The following is a 21,944-nucleotide window of genomic DNA, read 5'->3' on the forward strand; positions in this document are numbered from 1 at the left end:
ATTACTAGGGCTGAAATACAAAGTGGCACCGTCACCTTTACGGACACCATTTTTCTGGTTGCTTTGCTTATATTTTAAACAACTCGTTCAGTTCAGTCCAAGTAGGCTTTAGACAATAACATTATTTGGCCAGGGTTACATATCAAAACCATTTGGGTAGAGTTAGAACACGTATTCAAAGCAAGTGCACACTAAAGCTTTTGATATACACTTAAAACTGACGACTCCCTGCACCAATGAGGTTCTTATGAATTGTTGAGGCACGTTGAGTCCTCTGTCAAACTCTTTGAGATCTGAGCTCTTTATTCAGGCCAAACTCAACTGTTAATATTCAAACCTTTTCCGCACATGCTGCAGTTCACTGGTATTTTCCAGGGTTGTTTGTGGACAAGATTTTTTATAATCCACTGAAAAGGTTAACAATATCAACATCAAATAGAATAATGTTCATTCAAAGCTATCGCTTGTGTGAATACTCCATTCACACTCAGTGGGGATGGTGATAACAGGACATGGCCTCTGCAGTTCGAATGTTTGCCCCGGCTAGGTCACTGGCCTTTTCAGCAGCATAAACCGACAGGACACTTACCTTCAAACAAAGCAATCTGACCCTGTGTTCAAACCAAGCCCAAATCTGCTCAATAACAGCACGTGATTCGCTGCTAACTTGCACAGTGTTACAGACCGCAGCCAAGTAAGAAGTGCCACAACTACAACCATCTTCCAGGAGCTGCATATCAGGATACTGAACTCTTGGTTTAATTTGAGTTGGAGCTCATGATACGTTTCAGTTGGGAATAAGAAAGACAACTCATCGGTAAATTCCTCCTTTGTGCCTGTAAATGCATTCATCCTGAAGTGGGATTACAGTCTTGGACATCTGAAGTGCATTCTCGCTTTGCTTCTCCTAGATGACTCAAAATGCCGACAGGATCAGTGAGACTACAAAGCATTAAAAAACTGGGACAGGAAAACCACAGCTATGAGGTTACAGATGAAGGTAATGTACCATTTCCCAAAGTAGAAGTAGTAGTTTGTCCATGGGAAAGTCCAGTAATGATCAGTAATACACAAAATGGTAAATTTAATTAGACTTTTGACTTTAATGCCTTTTCTGTTGTTGTGTTGCAGAACCAGCTGGCTCCTATATGTAAGTTTAGCATTTCATGAAAAACTTGTGTTAGTAATTGATGATCTAGATTCATTAAGATTCATTAGTAATACACAATGATCCTAACTTTTTAAAGAGAAATTTCCTGAATTTTTCTGTGTTTTATCGATTGCTTTATCTGTAAGACAGCTGAAAGCAGTGAAAAAGCCAACTACTGCAACACGTAATGTCATGTGCTGTTATCCTCTGAAGTAGTATTTAACTCAACTTAACTTGACTACGTTAAATACTGCTTTAGAGGAATAAAAGCACATAACATTACGTACCGTTTTTGAAGAATTGATCAATTTAACAAGAATTAAGCCCCTCCCCACACACAGAGGCCAGTCTTACTGCTTCCATATGAATTAAGAGTTCAAGTAGCAGCGAGGTGCAGCAAGTAAAATGCACTTTATTAACTGATCATCAGCACATTTGAGCAACCTCTATAAAAGCAGACATGTTGCTGCTCTGGAGCATTCAGGTGTGTGTTTGCACAATGCCAAGGAGGAAAGACATCAGCAATGATCTTAGAGGAGCAACTGTTGCTGCCTGTCAATCTGGGAAGGGTTAGGAAGCCATTTGGAGTCCATCACCCTACAAGGGAAGTAGAAAACATTTAAACAAGTTGACGTCCAAGCAAGTTCACCTCCAGGTCAAGTTACATTTGTCAGAGAAATTACAAAAGACTAAAGAGCTCCATCTCAGAAACTACAGGCCTCAGTTAGCATGTTAAATGTTAAAGTTTGTGACTGTACGATTAGAAAAAGACTGAACAATGATGGCTTATGTGGATGGGTTGCATGCAAAAGCCTCTTCTCTCTAAATAGAACATGACAGCACGGCTTAGGTTTGTAATGTTACAAAACTTTGGACAGATGAGTGCAGATGTTTGGTCATAATACACAGCACCACGTTTGGAGAAAACCAAACACATATCAGCACTAACATCCTAAATCATCTGTCAAGCACAGTGGTGCAGGGGTTATGATTTGGGAACGTGTTACAGCCACACGACCTGGACACCTTGCGGTCATCGGGTGTCTATGCCAAAGTATTCTAGAGTCAAAAGTGAGGCCATCTGTCAGACAGCTAAAACTTGGCACAAAGAGGCTCATTCAACAGGACAATGATCCCAAACACAGCAGCAAATCCACAACAGAACGTCTAAAATAGAAAAGAATCGAGGTGTTGCAATGGTCCAGTCAAAGTCCAGAACTCAATCTGACTGGTGGGACCTTATGCGAGCTGTGCATAAAGGAAATCTGCAAACTTCAATGAGCTGAACCAACGTTGAGGGGCATGTCAATATAGATTAACGAACCACGGAAGCTCGACATCCTGTTAATAATCCTGGTAATGATTTGTGTTCAATAAATCCAACCATCAAGCATGAACTAATTGTTTGAACTTAAATATTCGACTAAGTCCCTTGATTAAGAGCAGTCAGGATTATCCTCACACACTGTACTGAATCTTCCTAAGTAATGTAGTCGTTTTGTTTCCCATGCAGGTCTTTGACTAATTCCAAGGAGAAGGAAAAGTGAGTAATGAACTGCAGTGGATGTCCTGAACATGTTGTCACACTCCCCTCATAATTAACTAACTGGCCTTCCGTTTCAAACAGAGCTAAGGTAGAGGCAGAGCAACCTGCGATTAGAGTCGGCTTCTTTCAGCTGGTAAAAATCATTCTTCTTTTGCCGTTTGCCCTCTCTGAGAGAGACTCGCCCTTCCGATGCAAGTCTGTACTTTGTGTGTTTGTGCCCAGTTCCGCTTTTCCACCTGCAAGGATGTGGTGATGATGGTGGTGGGTACTCTGTGTGCTGTGCTGCACGGCTCGGCTCAGCCCCTCATGCTGCTGGTGTTCGGCCTGCTCACTGACACCTTCATTGAGTATGATATTGAGCTAAACCAGCTGAGCGACGACCGGAAGGAGTGTGTGAACAACACCATCCAGTGGAAGAGGAACTACACTACAGCTTATGACCAGTCAGGCAATATCATCTTCGACAATTCAACACTGGAGATGTTCATGCCACTGAAGAACATGTCCTGTGGGTAAGTTTTTTTTTGAGACATGGACGAGGTGGGCTTTTTCCAACAGCAAATATACCGAAAGAGGATTGAAGTGGTTTTAAAAGCTTCATGTGTGTGTTTAAGTGTCTGTGGTTTTGTTTTCTTCATAGATGATTCTTTAACTGCATGTGTGCTGATTTTCAGGATTCTTGACATTGAATATGAAATGACCCTGTTTGCCTTCTATTACATTGGGATTGGAGCAGGTGTATTTCTGCTCGGATACTTTCAGGTTAGTCTTAACATGTCACACTCATCTCTCACGAGTCACATCCTCTTAAAACATCTACATTTTTCTGCCTTGATGATCAGCCAATACTCTTTGATGATTTGTTTTTAATGTCAACCTCAAGCCATGAGATCTTCTGTAAATAGGAAACTCGGGTTTGCAACAGGCTGTGACAGGTTGTTTCCCACCTTGGAGTTTGACCACAGTCAGTGGCAATAGTTGAAGCTTAATGCATCAGATGTACACTGGTGAAACATGTAGGACATCCGGTGAAAACCTGATCCTGTTTTGACATATCTAAAAATCCATATGGATATACATTCATGAATTTTCATTTGAAAAGTTCCATTCCAGCAGTTGTTAAATAAAAAAAAAACTCTCCTGTGTCTCTCATAATTGCACAATTGGAAGTTTTTGCAATAAAAAAAAAAATGTATTGGCCTTAAAACTGCTTGGGGCATGAATCTGCACCTCTTTCCTTATTCACTGAATGAGGAGCCATGAATATGCTAATCTGGTCCCGCCCACGTCTCCAGCAGCTAACACTGCCTGTTCTGCTCACTCTGGATCTACATGTTTAGACCAAAGGGCGATTCTCTGGAAGAGGAAGCGAAATTACAAAAGGTTGAATGCCATCAGAATGCTAACGTATTTGCTTTCTAATCCTTTAAACAAGATCAAATCTGAGCCTCTTGTCGGCTGGTCAGGACTACAGGTGTTATCAGCAAGGTTGGATGACCTAGAAGCTAAACTGGTTGACTTAGCAAACATGGCTGCCAGCGGCCTAGCTGTTACACACCTGATGACAGTTGCCAACCAGCAAGCAAACGGCTATCTAGTACCTATGGCTGCTAGCACTCACAGCTACCAGTCTTAGAATCCTACCTGCTGTGCTAGTTGGTCTGGCTGCTTGGTGGCTCCTCACTCAAGTGAGGCTGGTTTGAGCAAGCTGCTGCGAGCCAATGGTGCATTTATAATTACCAAAAGTTTAAAAAATTCTAACTGTTGGATACATTACCATTCTCATACTTCTACTGCAGTAGCCTCTCTGAATGGCTCATCCAGGCTTCTAATTTAATCCATTCCTCATAACACATTAGCATATTTGCTATAAAACGGATGGTTAAAGAAGTCTCCAACAATCCCAGAGTCAATTGCGTGCATCCACCATTCCAAAAAGACACAAATATGTACAAATTGGTCCTCATGGGAGATGGGCAAAGAGGAACCATTCGCTGTCAATATAGAACATCAGGGCAAGACTGAAGCTTGACAGAGAAAACCTCGACAAAGACCGGAAATTTGAAACAATATACCGTACTTTGGACAGATTTGTCTTAAATTAAGTTATTAGGACACAGTAACATAGGACTTGTTCGATATAAAGCAAAGACATCATCTGAACAAAAGAATCTCATACCATCTTTGAAGCATTAGAGTGTAAATTTCCCAGTTTAGGCTGCTTTGCTTTAGAAAAGCAGAGCCAACTCACCATTTTACAATCAACTATGCTTTCTTCCTTCTATCAGAGGGTGCTGAAGTAAGATGTGAGATTACCTATCCAAAAACTTAAGTAGAGTTTGACAGTGCAACATGAAACAACAGCAAAACATTCTAGCAAATCCACCAAAAAATTAAATAAAAGAATGGCCCAGTCAAAGCCCATATGTACATCCAAAATTCCCCACAAACAATAAACAGCTGAAAGAATTCTGCTCTGAGGAGTAGGGAAACTTTCTGCCAGTCGATTTTAGATGGTGGTAAAGCGTTGAAGCAGAATTAATCATTGAGGTTATTTCAGCCAAAGGGTGTCCAAGCTATCAGCATCTGCCTCGATCCTCAATTCTACGTGATATGTTGGTTTCCCTCGCTGAGCAACTTTTTATGAAGTTCAACTTTATTGATAATTTCATAATAAATAAAAAAGAAATATCATGAAATTTGATTTGTTTAGAATATAAAGAATTGGATTGAATTAAAATGGATCTAAATGGACGCATTAAACTTTCTTACTTTGTGTGTCCTGAGATTACTTTAGCTGTGGCATTAGCGTTTTATAAATAGATTGAATAGGATTTAACTGAACTAAGTAAGGTGTTCTGAATTTGTGTGCGTGTCTCTTGATTTGAAAGATCAGATATGTTAATACTGATATTCATGTTTATTTAATGGACTTTGAGGAAAGCAGGGATAGGGGAATAATGGCACACCTAAGTGAGCAGGATGCTAGAAAGATTTCCAAGGCTAACCATCTTTCCGCATAATCACCGAGTGACTGCTTTGTATTCATTGTGTGAAATGAACTGATTTTTAAAAGAGCACCATTGAGTTATGCAGCACATGCAACATATTAGAGCACACTCCAGAGATTTAGTACTGGATTTCCATAAAGTCATTGGACTCAACGAGAGACATTATTTGGAGACTTTGGAGATATTCACATCAGATTAGCTCCCCTAATAGGGCTCAACATTATACATTTCCTATAATGCAAGCCAGTGATATCTCCTAATTAAACCCTCTATTCCTCATAAAAACTTACATCATTTCAAACCACCTTATCCTCTGTAAGAAAAATATTTAGAATCTGAGTCCAATCTCTCACTTATGGATTTCACTATGATATCTTTGAGGATATTTTCTCATTTAGAGCCACAGTGGGCTATCTTATGCATCATGCTTAGTGGTTTTCCTTACTTTTAGGTGGCTGCTTGTCAATGCGTAACAATAATGGATGGCCCTTTTAGATTCCCTCATGTGGGATATGCGTGATTACCCATAATAACATGGTATCATTCCTGATGACATCCTGCTGCCCTGCTTGCTCTATGTCGAACAATTACCAAACGTAAACGTAACTTCTGTTTTACCACTGACAGATCTCTCTGTGGGTGACATCCGCTGCCAGGCAGATTCAGCTCATCAGGAAAATGTACTTCAGCAAAGTAATGAGGATGGAGATCGGCTGGTTCGACTGCACCTCTGTAGGGGAGCTCAACACTCGCATGTCAGAGTGAGTGGGAAAGTGATGACACGATTTCAGGCGTGTTGGCTGTACTGAACTGTGGCATTGCCTGCATCACAGTGGTTACATCTGTTTTACAGCGATATAAACAAGATCAACGACGCCATCGCAGACCAAGTTGCCATATTTGTGCAGCGCTTCACCACATTTGTGTGTGGTTTCGCCATTGGATTTGTGAAAGGGTGGAAGTTAACACTTGTCATCGTCGCAGCGAGTCCATTGATTGGTATTGGAGCCGGTCTTATGGCTGTGGTGAGATTTGGCTTCTCTTGACATGGTTTGAAATAAACTGACTTGACTTTGAGATTTGTCTTAACTACACTTGGCAGTAATATCTAACCTCTTTCGACTTGACAACTTCAGCTGATGCCTTATTTTTTTTTATCTCACTTGGTAACTTGACTCTTTGACTTGATTGTTTTTGACTTTGACTATTCATTTGCCAGGCTGACTTGGTAACTTGACAGCTAATCTTTCCCCCCTTCAACTTGCCATCTTGACTTCTCTTGTTGATGTGATTTTTCCTCATCTTTTTGTTGGGATTACTTTGAGCGTTTATTTACTTGACTCGTCAGCTTCCTCTCACCTCTTTGACAACTTTGTCTATTTTACTTTCAGTTTGTGGCCAAGCTAACTGGGATGGAGCTGCAGGCCTACGCCAAAGCTGGTGCTGTGGCTGATGAGGTTCTCTCCGCCATCAGGACCGTCGCCGCTTTTGGGGGAGAGAGAAAGGAAGTGGAAAGGTTTGCAACTATCCGAGATGAAAGCCAAATACAACTTTTACCTTTTTTCACATGAACGTAGCTGATATGAGCTTCTGTTCTTTTCTAAAGATATAACAGGAACTTGATCTCAGCACAGAGATGGGGCATCAGAAAGGGTCTGATTATGGGCTTTTTCACTGGATATATGTGGCTGATCATCTTCCTTTGCTATGCTCTGGCCTTCTGGTATGGCTCGACTCTTGTGCTGGACACTGAAGAGTACACACCAGGAACACTACTGCAGGTATCGCGTCTTATGACAAATTATGCACTGCAGCCAAAACTGACTGCTGGAGCAAAGGTATTTCAAGCTACATTCTCTTGCCAATAACCCTAAAATTCAAGCTGCTTAATTCTCATTTCAGGTATTTTTTGGAGTTCTAGTGGCAGCCATGAGTTTGGGACAGGCCTCTCCGTGTCTGGAGGCATTTGCAGCTGGCCGTGGAGCTGCTACCATAATATTTGAGACTATTGAGAGGGTGAGAATAATTTTACCCTTAAGGGTGATGTATTTTCTGTTGAAACAACTACCTCTTACTGACAAGAACTGCTCTTGAAATGTGTTGCCGCCAGGAGCCGGAGATTGACTGTTTATCGGAGGCTGGGTACAAGCTTGACCGGGTCAAAGGAGATATCGAGTTCCACAATGTGACCTTCCATTACCCGTCCAGACCAGAAGTTAAAGTACATGAGCACTCACACATTCGTCAACAGTAAAAGTTTGCAAACCTTTAAGAAAAGTATAAACATTTCTGTACGAGTCTTAATTAATCAAAAAAGGCTAAGCAAATTTGATTGATCAGCTATCGCAGAGGAAAATGTTCAGAGATTCCGCATCCGTTGGTGGAAAAATAAAGTAAATCTTTTCGTTCAGTATCGTATCTTCTGAGAACTCCTTGCTCAGTGATAATTGCATCTGTTAAGTAGTCTTGCACCTTAAAATGTCTAAATTTAAGTGGTTTCTGAACCACTTAACCACCATTCTGAGATATTGGTGCGTTTTCCTCACCTGGACTCATTCTCAATAGGTGGCTCTGGACCAAGAGAAGGGTACCTGTGGGGGCACAAAGCTGTTAGTTGGGGCTTGTTTATTTAGGATCGTGTGACCCACTGTCTCTTGATAATTTTTTCACAGGCAGAGTCTAACAATGGACCAGAATTAGCTTTTTTTTAAAGTTATTGTTGTGCAAATAAAGTGTTTTGTAACTTTTTCCATCCGAATTAGCATCAACAACCAAATGTTGTGAGGTCCTCAAAACACACCTCGTTCTCATTTGTGCCATGCACCTCCACCAACACACCTCCATCCTTGTAATATTATTGCCCGAAAACACTTCACTCGAATATTCATGTAATCTATTTCACAAGGTTTCATAAACTTTCATGCACATCAATGAAGCGTTGGATTTCCTGCTTCAGAAATTTGTTTAAAAATGTCCCTCCACCATGGTTTTATGATCTCTCTGTAATCAGATCCTGGACAAGCTCAGTGTTGCAGTGAAGTCAGGGGAGACCACGGCCTTTGTGGGGCCGAGCGGAGCCGGGAAGAGCACTGCTGTTCAACTCATCCAGCGCTTCTATGACCCCAAGGAGGGCATGGTAGGTGAAAAGCTTCTAAAGGTCACACCCGTGGAATTTACTGTAGTTCTTCTTCCAGTTGTCCTTTCACAACTCCTGAGTCTGAAGATTTGCTCGACACACTGTCGCTGCCTTCCTTCCTTCCTTTTCAGGAACTCCTTTAAAAAAAAAAAAATAACCATCCCCTCAGGGTGGTAGAGGTACATGATAATCTTTTTCATTATTCAGCCAACGGTTCTTAATAGCCTCATTTTTCCCTTTTACAGGAATTACAGAGCTCCCTACACGCCTTTCTTAAATAATTCCTTTCAGCTTCTTAAGATTGACTACTTAGACTAGTATTGTTGCAGAGAGAAAAAAATAACAGGAAAAAACCCCCAGAAAAAGTGGCACATTACTTTAATAGCACCATCCATCAACTTTTTCAAAATGAACCTACTCTCTGTGCCCTCCATCTCAGGTGACCCTGGACGGTCATGACATCAAAGGGCTGCACATCCAGTGGCTGCGCTCTCTGATTGGCATCGTGGAGCAGGAGCCTGTGCTGTTTGCCACCACCATCGCCGAGAACATACGGTATGGGCGGCCCGGCGTCTCCACGGAGGAGATCATCACTGCGGCAAAGGAGGCGAACGCGTACAACTTCATCATGGACCTGCCGCAGGTGGAAGGGGCACAGAGGGCCAGGAGCAGGATGTATATGAAGTGTAAGCACAGACTGACAACTTGTACTGCAATTTTCAATCTGGCAGAAATTTGACACGCTGGTGGGTGAGGGTGGCGGACAGATGAGCGGCGGACAGAAGCAGCGAATTGCCATTGCACGAGCGCTGGTCAGGAACCCTCGCATCCTGCTGCTGGATATGGCTACGTCTGCTCTTGATAACGAGAGTGAGGCCATTGTTCAAGAAGCCTTGGATAAAGTATGTCAGACTCATTTATGTAAGAGACATCCATTTCACAACCATAGAAATATTAGCAGAATATGATATTTATTTTCATCTTTAGTACTGGAGAGTAAAGCAGAGGTTCTTCTCAACCGAATCAAAAATCGCACCCATCAAAAATGGCTGTTTACCCAGCAGAAACAACACCCGGATCCATAATTTGGCTTTCCTTATAGGTACGCATGGGCCGCACCACCATCTCTATTGCTCACCGCCTGTCCACCATAAAGAACGCCGACGTGATTGTCGGCTTTGAGCACGGCCGGGCTGTGGAGAGGGGCAAGCACAATGAACTGCTGGAGAGGAAGGGCGTGTATTTCACTCTTGTCACCCTGCAGAGCCAAGGGGACAAGGCTCTGAATGAGAAGGCCCGGGAAAGTAGGTCCAACATTTTCAGAGCCCAGTTCCACTAAGACTTTTCCATCTATGTGCTAAGTTATATGAATCTAGTGAACTTAACCATCCTTTTCTGCTAATTCTCTTGCATTAGTGGCTGGCGGTGAACAAGAGGAGCCAGAGAGGCTAAATCTATCCAGAGCAGGCAGCTATCGTGCCAGTTTGAGGTATTATACAAACACATTTCCCATCACCTCCTTCCCATTATCACTTGCTTACACAGGTATATATTCATTTACTCAGTCTAAACAAGATCATCGCAGTGGGCAAAATGCCACTGCGATGATCTGCCATGATGCAAGTCACTTTCAGCAACAAAATGTTGCTGAAAGTGACTTGCATCATGGCAGGCGCTGCAACTATAATTTACTTAATTACCCTCTTACATTTACTACGACATTTGAAGCATTTAGCTGACACTATCATTCGGAGCCACTTACAAATGTTGCCACAGCAGAGGAGGCTTGAGGTCCTCTATCACCATCATTACAAGCACCCAGTAGCGCAATGGTGGTGGCATCAATACGGTTCAGTAGCTACAATATACAGCACTGCTAAATACTGAAAGTATGTAACAAGTCAGGGGTGGGGGATACGGACACAGCAGATGAAGAAACCGCTTTTTTTACGCAGAGCCTCAATCCGCCAGAGGTCCAGATCCCAGCTCTCCAACCTGATCCCAGATTCCTCTGTTACTGTGGCTGGAGATCTCGGCCCCAGAGCGTACTCTATGTCCCAAGCAGATAAATATAAGGTCAGTTTTAAGGCCAAAAGCTCTTGTGATATTTTGTCTCTATCAATCCTCAGACAGTTAACACAGTCAGTGATGTCATTGCATGTGACTGCTGATGTATGTTTTCACATCCTCATGCTCAGAGTGCCACGCCAGAGGAGGATGAAGAGGAGATTGTGGAACCAGCTCCAGTTAGCAGGATTCTGAAGTACAACTTACCTGAGTGGCCCTATATGCTGTTTGGATCTTTTGGGGCTGCGATAAATGGGGGGGTCAACCCTGTTTACGCACTACTGTTCAGTCAAATCTTAGCGGTAAGGTTCAAATTCAGTTTCGGGAATGCCAAAAAAGCTCATTTCAAAAGCTTTTAAAGTGATACTCCGGAGTAGATTCAACCTGGGGTCATTTGAACCGTGATATCCAGCCAAGTAGCCCACCCGCAGTTTTTTCGATATTGGCTGAACATCAGCTGAGTTACTGAGTTATCCCGAATAGCTTCGCACAAGGGTTAATGGATCCTGGTCCGTATCTCCAAAATTACCACACTAAAATCACATGCCATGACACCAAACTTCTACAGTAGTACAAATATGGTCTGTACTCACCAAATGATGCATTTGGAAGTTTGAAAATAGTCCAGGAGTTTATTATTGTCAACACAAGCCTGATAGCTTCTCTGCTGCTAAAGCTGCGTCAACGTCACTTCCTTGATCTGGGAGCTTCAAAGTAAGATGATGGTTGATCTACTACTGTAGACAACAAAGCAAGGCTGCTCAGTTTCTCCATTGATAAAATAACTTCACAACTCTACAACATAAAAATTCATAAAAAAATCATGTAGAATATAGCATATACTTTGTTGTCTACAGTAGTAGATCAACCCTCATCTTACTTTGAAGCTCCCAGCTCCCTGAAGTGACGTCGACGCAGCTTTAGCAGCAGAGAAGCTATCAGGCTTGTGTTGATAATAATAAACTCCTGGACTATTTTCAAACTTCCAAATGCATCGTTTTGTGAGTACAGACCATATTTGTACTACTGTAGAAGTTTGGTGTCATGGCATGTGATTTTAGTGTGGTAATTTTGGAGATACGGACCAGGATCCATTAACCCTTGTACGAAGCTATTCGGGATAACTCAGTAACTCAGCTGATGTTCAGCCAATATCGAAAAAACTGCGGGTGGGCTACTTGGCTGGATATCACGGTTCAAATGACCCCAGGTTGAATCTACTCCGGAGTATCACTTTAAGCTGTTTATTTGAAAATAGGAATATGAATCACTTCTTTGAGAGCACCTTACAAATGGACGGACATGATGATCACACTGAAACTTGCTTTTTACTTTCACTAAAAATATATTTATGTGTGTGTGTGTGTAGACTTTCTCAATAGAGGATTCTGTAACTCAAAGGAGGGAGATTGACAGTATTTGCGTCTTCTTCGTCTTCGTTGGCGTCATCTCTTTCTTCACCCAGATGCTGCAGGTAAAAGTTGCTCTACTTTGACAACACTGATTGCTTTAGTGCTCCTCTGCTGCCTCCACGTTCTGCTTGTGAACACGGCTGAGAGGAAGCCAAAAGAGGCCTCCTTAATGTCGATGAATTAATGCGTTCATCAGACACATTTCTCTACCTCTGACAGAGACAGCTGTACATTATAGCCATAGGTTATGACCTCCTGGTGAAAGAAGAAAGACATCATTTTCTCAGCTTACGCGTAAATTACTGCATGCTAAATTATATTCACAGAGAGAACACTCTGAGGGTATTTTGAATTTAATTAAAATACTTCCTGTCTGCATGTGTCTCCAGGGTTATGCCTTTTCTAAGTCTGGGGAGCTGCTGACCAGCAGACTACGGCGGATCGGTTTTCATGCCATGCTAGGCCAAGAGATTGGCTGGTTTGATGATCACAGGAACAGCGCTGGAGCTCTGACCACACGTCTGGCAACTGATGCCTCACAAGTCCAGGGGGTGAGTTATAGCCTCAGTAAGAGAGAGGGAGAAATAAATCATTCATTCACATAATCAGCTGTAGAATTTTTATCTACAAAGTTTAGCTATCCTTTCTTATTATTCATACTTATTCTTTTATTGAAACATCATTAAATTTGAGAATTTATGTCTACTGCATCCTTAAATATTTACATTTGAAATTGTATAAATGTATACAAATTTCAATTAATTTCAAATATTTTAATGTAACTTGATAAAAGCAAACGGTGAATCCAACTACAGTTAAGCTGCAAAAAGTCAAAATGAAACAAATAGATGAATTGAATGAGACCTTTCAGGGTGTCCTCTAAAGTATCATCCCTGCCAGCGGCAGGAGGGATGTACAGCCCATATTAGTCTTTCTGTGTGGGAGCATATGTCATTCTTTTGCACTATTCTCTGCACACGCGTTGCATGGGGCACACTGACGCTTGGCATGTCATTTTTTTCTTTATTTGTATAGATTAGACCAATTACTATTATCAGGCTTTTAACCAGAACCTGAGTCCAAAAAACTTAAAGGGGCACTAGGTAGCATTTTCACCCTAAAATTATAGCCTTCAGGAGTTTACCAAAGGTTAAACAAGTCAATGGTAAGCGAATGAAGCCTGTCTCGCTCCCAACAGGGGTCTGTATGCTGAAAATCCCATATGTAACTTCGGCAGGAGCGACCCGCTTCTGAAGTGTCGTGATGCGCGAGAACAGTCGTTTGTGTTTACGGCATTAGCTAGGTCCTGTATGCTAGCTGTAGTTGTAGCTATGTGTTCGCTTGCGTTGAAGAGCTAACACCAAGCGTTTCATATTCTGCCTTTCACAGACTGAATATGAAACGTTCGATGTTGGCACTTCCCATCTTTGTGAAATTTCTCCAAGCGTGATCTTGTTCATCTACCATAGTGACCTGCGTTTTAGTTCGTAAAGAGACAGGTGATGACGGTGCTCTAATTCCTCCTGAGTTCGAGACGTAGCCTAGCTTCAGAAATACACGGACTGACCTGATTATAATAAGAATAGCGTTTTGATCCGAACAAGAATTGTTATCTACAAATGAAAATTGATTAATTTGTGATTGTAATCGGAATAGTGTAGAGCTAATCTGCGTTTATTGCGGCGTGTGTTGGTAGTGCCTGCGCACATCTGTCTAAGATGTAACTTTTGTAAGTGTCTGCTAATACAAAGGAATCACTCCACGAATACACCATGATGAGGGTAGAATCCCATTCAAGATCAGCAACAGTCCATCCATACATCCATTATGTGCCGCTTGTCCGGGGATCGGGTCGCGGGGACAGCAGCCTGAGCAGAGAAACCCAGACGTCCCTGTCCCCGCGGCCACTTCCTCCAGCAACAGGATTATAGCATATTATCTTGAGTTCTCTCTTCAGAAAATCTCTGATTATAGTATCTTACGTGGGCAGTCTACACTTGTGAATCAGATGACCTAACTGCACTGACTAAATAACACAACGGCAGCATTCGCCACGATGGTTAGTTAGTGGGTGTGTACAGGTGGGCATTTTTACGACAGTGTAGAATTTCAGTTTGACCAATAGAAATCGCTATACTGCCGCTAAACTACCTTGTATCCCTTTAACCTATAGTTGGGTTGAAATACATTCTTTTTACAGTTGGATCATCACCCTAGTGAGAGTTAGATACTAATCAGTTAAGAGCTGAAATACTTTTTTTTTACAAAGCAACTGTCACCCTCATGATGCAATTTTTACACTTCCCATGCGGTTGCTCTCAAAACCATTAAGGGTCAGATATTTTGGCCTACATGAGCAAATGAATCATGGGGCTAGCATTTGCTGCTTCTCTGCTAAGATAGATACCATTAACAAGAATTTTAGCTGACTGTTCAAAATAAAAAGGGCAAATGCATATGAATTATTACACTATTACACTTTTTAATGTGTTTTTCTTATGTATGAAATTGACTTTTCATGAGAAAACAAATGCTGGAAAGGAAAATTCAAATTTCCACTAAATCTTTTAGCAATTTGTACCACACCAATTAGCCATAAAATTAGCATACAGTCTGGTTTAAAAAGCCTGATCTCCAAATCAGCATAATTTCCTTTTTGGAATATAACTTATTTTTGGGACAAACAAACTTCTATTTTATCTTCGATATATTGTCCAGTTTATATCATGTCATGGACTGACATAAATTTAAACTCTGTTAATCTATATAGCGCCAAATCATAAAAAAATAATCCCAGGGCTAATTCATTTCCAATTAAATACAGTCAAATCAAGTTCAATCTAATTCGTTTCCAATGCATTCATCTTAAATTCGATACAGTCAAATTTATTATATTATTTATGAAATGCCAATTTGTAAAATGCTGACCAGCTAAGAAAAGCTATAGCATCAAATCTCTCTTTGATTTAATTTCCCATCTAGAGCAAGCAAAGGGTGGCTTTGGCAAATCCTCTTATTCTAGAGATTAAACTGTAGGAATTATTTTAAAAGTGGTAACCTGCTTTTGTTTGGACTTTGGATAATAAATTCAGTTTAAACTGTGCAATTAAATGGTCATAGATGATTGGAGACTGGGACAAAGGAGGGATGCTCTATTGATTGTTCAGAGATTGTCTATTAGGGTAGTAGGAATATTTAATTTATGTGTTATTCCATTTATTTCTGAAGGCTACAGGTTCTCAGATTGGTATGATAGTCAACTCTTTGACCAACATCGGCGTGGCCGTCATCATGTCCTTCTACTTCAGCTGGAAGCTCACGCTGCTCATCCTCTGCTTCCTGCCCTTCATCGCTCTGTCAGGTGGCTTCCAGGCCAAGATGCTCACAGGCTTTGCCAAGCAGGACAAGCAGGCCATGGAAGCTGCTGGACAGGTCAGATGACATACCTAAATGTATTTAGAACAACTCAAGAGCATCTTAACTATGATCTTGATAAACTTAAAGGTGCGGGGTGCCATCAGCTGACTTGACAAAAACGTCTATTTTAGGCCGCATGTTTGAGTTTCTTTCTCACATTACAGAGACACTCTAAAGCCCGAGCTGCTCTTGTAATTTGCTTTAATTTACGCATAGAGTTAACACCGTTAGGCTCCATCCCTTTGTGAGCCGCTCAAGCTTAAAATGCAGTCATAATCCTGAAAGATCAGGACAATACAGCGAGAGCCAGAAAGTTCACAATCAAAGCAAAAGTGTTTAAAAGTCAATTTACCGTGAACTTATTTTCCACCACTTTAATTACACTATGTAGTAAACCCCACCCACCCAAGTGGATTAGATGAAAGTTTAATGATCCCTGTGGGGGGAAACTGGCTCACAGCAGCGTCATACAACCTTATTCTCTCTCACACATTAAAAGCCAAATGAATTAGGAACAGCTCCCCTTCAGCCACCGTGTCATTTAATCTAGATTCTAAACTCTTGTCTTTCCTTTGCAGGTTTCTGGCGAGGCCCTAAATAACATCCGCACCATTGCTGGTCTGGGCAAGGAGAAGAGCTTTGTGGAAATGTTTGAGAGACACCTGGATGCTCCGTACTACTCAGCCCTGAAGAAGGCAAATGTGTACGGAGCATGCTATGGATTTGCCCAGTGTGTGGTGTTCTTGACCAACTCCGCTTCTTACAGATTTGGAGGTTACTTGGTGAAACAAGAAGGGCTCCATTTCAGCCTCGTGTTCAGGTGAGAGGAGAAAGTCGAGGTAGCGAACTGTGGTGCGATTTTGTGTCTTTGAAGCCAGTGTCAGAGTTTTACGATATTCATGGTATAAACAAATAGGGAGAAATGTACATTTATCACCTTTGTTGTTAGTCTTGCCAATCTCTCTACAAAAGGCAAAACAAAACAAAAGCTATCCGTCTTTAAATATGCGGTAATTAGTTAAGCAGCAAATGTTGCCAGAAAGTGAATATCACATTTACTGCAGGCTTTCTAGGCCAGGACAGTCATTTCATCTCCTGTTTAAATAAAGATTAAATTAGTTCACAACAATTTACTGTTTCCGGCAGGGTCATCTCAGCCATCATCACCAGCGGCACAGCCCTCGGCAGAGCCTCCTCTTACACTCCAGACTACGCCAAGGCCAAGATATCAGCTGCACGTTTCTTCCAGCTGCTGGACCGTGTGCCTACAATCAGCGTCTACAGTGACAAGGGAGACAAATGGGTATGGAAACGTCTTTTGCGTTGTGTGTTAAGTGCATCCCACAACATCTCAAGCTGAGAGTACTAAACAGACAGCTGGGAATCTGGATAAGCCTGATATCTTACTCATTTACTCATTATTCATTTTCCATACGCACTTTATCTAATTCAAGGTCTGTGGGTAGTCATTTACTGCTTCATGTTTTTATTTTACATCAATTATTAAAGAGAGGTGTGGGCGGATGGGAGAAAAAACTAATGTCCAGAGGTCCTAAAAATATGTGAATGAAAATAAAAGGAAGGCCTGAGACAGATGAAATTAATCTCATCACTGTCAGTATAGTTGAGAAGCTTAAGCTCTAAACTATGGACAGGAAGTGGCAGTCTAACACTCAGTGAAGCATACTTTAACCTTTGTGCTCTCTTTCCACCCCCCCCCCCGCCCCGTCCCTCTACCATGATTTTCAGAATAACTTCCAAGGGAACATCGAGTTCATTGACTGTAAGTTCACGTATCCCACCAGGCCAGACATCCAGGTCCTGAATGGACTGAATGTGTCAGTGAAGCCTGGCCAGACTCTGGCCTTCGTAGGCAGCAGCGGCTGTGGGAAGAGCACCAGTGTACAGCTGCTGGAGAGGTTTTATGATCCCGACAGTGGCAGAGTGGTGAGGAAAAATTCATGTGAATTACAAATGGGTTTTTTTTGCACTGTAAATGGAACAGCTTGGAGGTGCCTACCTTGTCTCAGAGTAACAACAGAGGCAGTGAAGTTCTCTTTTAAAGTCCCTTTGTGTGATTATGTCATCTAATATTTTAAATTTTAGATATCTTGTTACATTTGCTCCATTTTGCCTATGTGTAGCAATTATGTACATTTACACATTGTATATTTCAAGTGTGGCAAAAACACAAAATTAACTTCTTTTGCCTCAAGAACTACAGTTACCAGACACTATGCACACTCCTTTTGTTCACAATATGAGTGATAATAATGGGCACATTATTACAGATTAAGGTAAAGAATTCGAGCACTTCCTCCAGCACTTAGACAGTCATACATAGATTGTTTTTCTCAGAAAATGATGATATAACTCAGAGGCATCTGGTGAATTTCTTTTCATGTTCCAATATCGCAATGAGCACATGAGAGTTCTGGCATTAAACCAGCCAAAATTAGACAGTTGCAGCTCATGCTGACCTTTGTTAAAATGTCAGACGTTTGATTTCTCAATGAATAAGTCATTATACGTATAGTCTGCTTTCAACCCCCACTCTCGTAAAGCTTTAGCATCGCTGTGGAGGGGAAACCTGTAATTTGTCACAGTCGAAGAATAATCGCTGGACATTCAGAGAACGTCCTGATGGAAGTATATCACGTCGCCTCATTCATTTATCAGCGAGACATTTATGCTGACGTCGTCCTGTATTTCCAAAGCGGACACTTTACCATGAATGGAGATTTGCCTTTGTGCCAGTATGGGATCCCTGCCAGGATTCAAATGGCCTTAATTGAGTTGGAAATGGTTTGGAAACACATTGCCCCAATTCGCTGTCTCAGATTCAAAAAGCACAGTCTCACCTCTGCTTTTTTAGGAAGATAATTAGAGCGGAGACAGTGCTATGATAGCTCGTTAAGTGGATTGTATTGTCAGTCTTTGATTATTATATCGCTTTCCACTAATTGGAAAATCAATTTCTTCCTGCAGCTGATTGATGGCCATGACTCAACTCGTGTCAACGTGCCCTTCCTTCGCTCCAAAATTGGCATCGTCTCCCAGGAGCCCATTTTGTTTGACTGCAGCATAGCAGAGAACATCAAATACGGTGACAACTCGCGGGACATCAGCATGAACGAGGTCATCTTGGCTGCCAAGAAGGCCCAGCTTCACGACTTTGTCATGGCGCTCCCTGAGGTACCGCAGACATTTGGTCTTTGATGTTTGTGGTGGGGACTCAACAGCAGATGTGGGAAAGCTCGGGTTAAAATGTAGTCGACTTAATATGTGCTCAGAAAACAATCCGGTCGTAGACTCTGTCAGCAAATAAAAAAGGACAAAGGGAGGCAAACACAGGTTATGAACAGAAGCCAGCCGCAGTGGATGATGTGGCAACTGGCGGTGGAAGAGAGGCTGATATTTACACACAGCGACTGATGACTGACAGGGACAGCTTGATGTGGTAGTGAAGACATCTGCCTCCAAGTAGTTCCTCTGTAGACCCGCAGAATTCACAAAGCTATTGTGGAAGCTATCCTGAAATGAGCAGGAGGAAGACTTAACTGTCTCATGTTTAAGTGGATTAGTTGATTAAACAGAGGGCCAGTCTTTCAGTAGTTCTATACAAAGATCTAATCGGTCTATGTAAATGTGGATATTTACAAAGGTTTTTCCTCCGTCTTTACAGGCTATGTGTCAGAGTATTTGTTTATTTTTTGGTAACAAATGAGTATGAAACTCTTTCCGGAAACATTAAGAAGTTTCAAGTGCAGTGAAAGATGCAATGTTAGAAAGTCCAGAGTCCACTGCAGCCAAATCGGGCTGGTTCGGGGCGTGTTTAAGCTGCAGGTCTTGAGCTTCTGTGACAATATGTCAAACAGTGGATCTAAAAGTTAAGTTTTAGTTTTTTTATTTTTACTTGTACATCAGCCCCTTCATCAACCTCAATCTAATATTATGGTATTGGTCTCTGTAGCTGTAAGTCACAACAAAAGAGCAGCATGCGAGGTGAAGGTCTTCCTTCTTTAAGTTTAGCATTATCATCATCCACATGGTTTGAATGACAGTTTCTCAACTGGTTTTAATAGTGTTCTTGTCAAAATGCTGAACAGAAACCAGTGGGTGACATCACAGTGACAGGCATCTTTTATATATAGTCTATGCTTGTAAGGCAAGTCCAGACCTACCATCGGGTGTAATAAATTCTCTGCTTTTTCAAAATTTGTGGTCACGCTCGATAACTTTGTGACAGCTCAGCAACCGACTAGTGTTTTAAAGGAAGTTAATGCCACAGCAGGCTATAAATGCTATCATAGGTGCTTCCAGCTACAATTTCCACTGTTAAGGCAAGTTAGAAAGGAGAGAAAAATCGCAATATGATAACTCCAGAGTCTTTTGACTTAATGTCCCTCCTCTCGTAGCGAGAGTAATTCTCTGTCAACATGCGCCGATGATATTTTATTTTACTTGCCATCGATTGATTTCTCCTTTAAACCGTAATTATTCCTCTGAACACTTTTCTTCCTTTGTTATGTGGAGAATCCCATTTTTTTTTTGAGACACTTCCTACCTTTTCCCCACACACTCTGTGGGTTTAGCCATGCTTCTAGTTGTTGTAGCGCACTCCATCTTTGTCACTACAGCTGCCACCATCCTCAGCTCCATTAAACTACCACCGGCTTATTGAGAACACATCGCTACCTCAGTGCCGGGGCAGGAATGCCATCACAGAGACATTTAAAATGCCAATACACTGCAGAAAAAGATTAAGCAGGCGCCTCGTCAGCATATATAAAAACCGTGCACTGCAAATTTAAGTTCATTAAATAGGAATGAACCCATCTTCTGATTAGTTCAAAACCCCGCAAACGTTTACATCCAGCTGCAGTCCTTGTTCTTTTTTTTTTTTCCTCCCTCAGAAATACGACACCAATGTGGGCTCTCAGGGTTCTCAGCTGTCTCGCGGTCAGAAGCAGCGCATCGCCATCGCCAGGGCGATCATCCGAGACCCAAAGATCCTGCTGCTTGACGAAGCCACCTCCGCCCTGGACACAGAGAGCGAGAAGGTACCCTTCAGGAAACTTTGTGCGGCTCTGTTTGCAGAGTGCAGAGTACACACACACACACGCACACGCATTACAGAGCAGCTGCTTGATGTTCTCTGAGCACCGGGAGAAAGAAGAACAGGCAGTTCATAATTATTATCATTACTATCATTATCATTCATCATCTCTATTATTATCACGAGCTGCTCGCAGTTCATGCCAATCCTCCAGGAGAGCCTCTTTAAGATGAATATGGTCTGTGGGCCTTTGCAAAAGCTTTTCCAGCTCAAATGGCACAACCACGCAGAGGGGCGAGAGACCTCCGCAGCGTACTGATCCACTGGAAGATTCTAATGATAGTAATCAGCGCCTGATTGTCAAATTGCTATAATTGTGATGCTTTTGTGTCTGCTTTGTGGGAGAACTGATGATGGCTGCTGCCAGCGTTGTATGTGTGCGCTCTGTTTCACGTGTCTGTGTGTGTGTGTTTATGTGACCACGACAGACCGTACAGGAAGCCCTGGACAAAGCCAGGGAGGGTCGGACATGCATCGTCATCGCCCATCGCCTCTCCACCATTCAGAACTCTGACATCATTGCGGTCATGGCCAGGGGCTTTGTGATCGAGCAGGGAGCGCATGACCAGCTGATGGCCCTGAAGGGAGCCTACCACAAGCTGGTGACAACAGGAGCGCCCATCAGCTAGCTGCTCAGGGACACAGGAGCCAGACCGCTATTGAAACTGCTTTTGCTATACATAAAGGGCCAGATCAGGACCGCAAATGTATCATACTTTCATGACAAAGTATGTTGAAAACAGTAAGGAATGAAAAGGCTCATACGCCCAATGACTCTCTATGATGGGATCCTGACAAGAAGAGAAGGTTTTCATTGTTGGCACACCCTATTTTTTCTTTCTAAACACCTGAAAAATGCCCAGTTTACCGCAATCTGCCTCATTGCTTTGGTCAGTTTATGTGTAATGATGTGCTTTTAAACTGGGTTTACAAGAACCGGTAACTGACAGTAACAACAGACATTTCAGGGGTGCTTTACTTAAGGATTCCCATTTGACTATCGTTGACGGTTTCATTACAAGTACGAGTTTTCAAGAGCCCTAGTTAGTGGTAACTGTGCAGACGATTATTTTAGAAAAAAACTCT

The 21,944-nt window shown here is 42.0% G+C and overlaps 1 protein-coding gene across 1 annotated transcript; it reads left to right on the forward strand.

Annotated features, from left to right (window-relative positions):
- Positions 1-921: 921 nt before the first annotated feature.
- abcb11b (ATP-binding cassette, sub-family B (MDR/TAP), member 11b) lies at positions 922-21,550 on the forward strand. Its single transcript, XM_075477141.1, has 28 exons — positions 922-1,000; positions 1,132-1,150; positions 2,664-2,693; positions 2,778-2,829; positions 2,919-3,208; positions 3,371-3,458; positions 6,335-6,468; positions 6,561-6,732; positions 7,099-7,223; positions 7,314-7,488; positions 7,610-7,723; positions 7,818-7,928; positions 8,718-8,843; positions 9,283-9,486; positions 9,575-9,745; positions 9,946-10,147; positions 10,260-10,332; positions 10,799-10,919; positions 11,042-11,212; positions 12,280-12,384; positions 12,712-12,873; positions 15,551-15,754; positions 16,318-16,559; positions 16,886-17,042; positions 17,489-17,686; positions 18,728-18,934; positions 20,656-20,802; positions 21,287-21,550. Exons 1-28 carry the CDS (start codon positions 922-924, stop codon positions 21,485-21,487), a joined length of 4,080 nt encoding a protein of 1,359 aa, XP_075333256.1. The 3' UTR covers positions 21,488-21,550.
- The last annotated feature ends 394 nt before the right edge of the window (positions 21,551-21,944 follow it).

This window comes from Odontesthes bonariensis, chromosome 11 (genome assembly GCF_027942865.1).
Source record: "Odontesthes bonariensis isolate fOdoBon6 chromosome 11, fOdoBon6.hap1, whole genome shotgun sequence".
Classification (NCBI taxonomy): Eukaryota; Metazoa; Chordata; class Actinopteri; order Atheriniformes; family Atherinopsidae; genus Odontesthes; species Odontesthes bonariensis.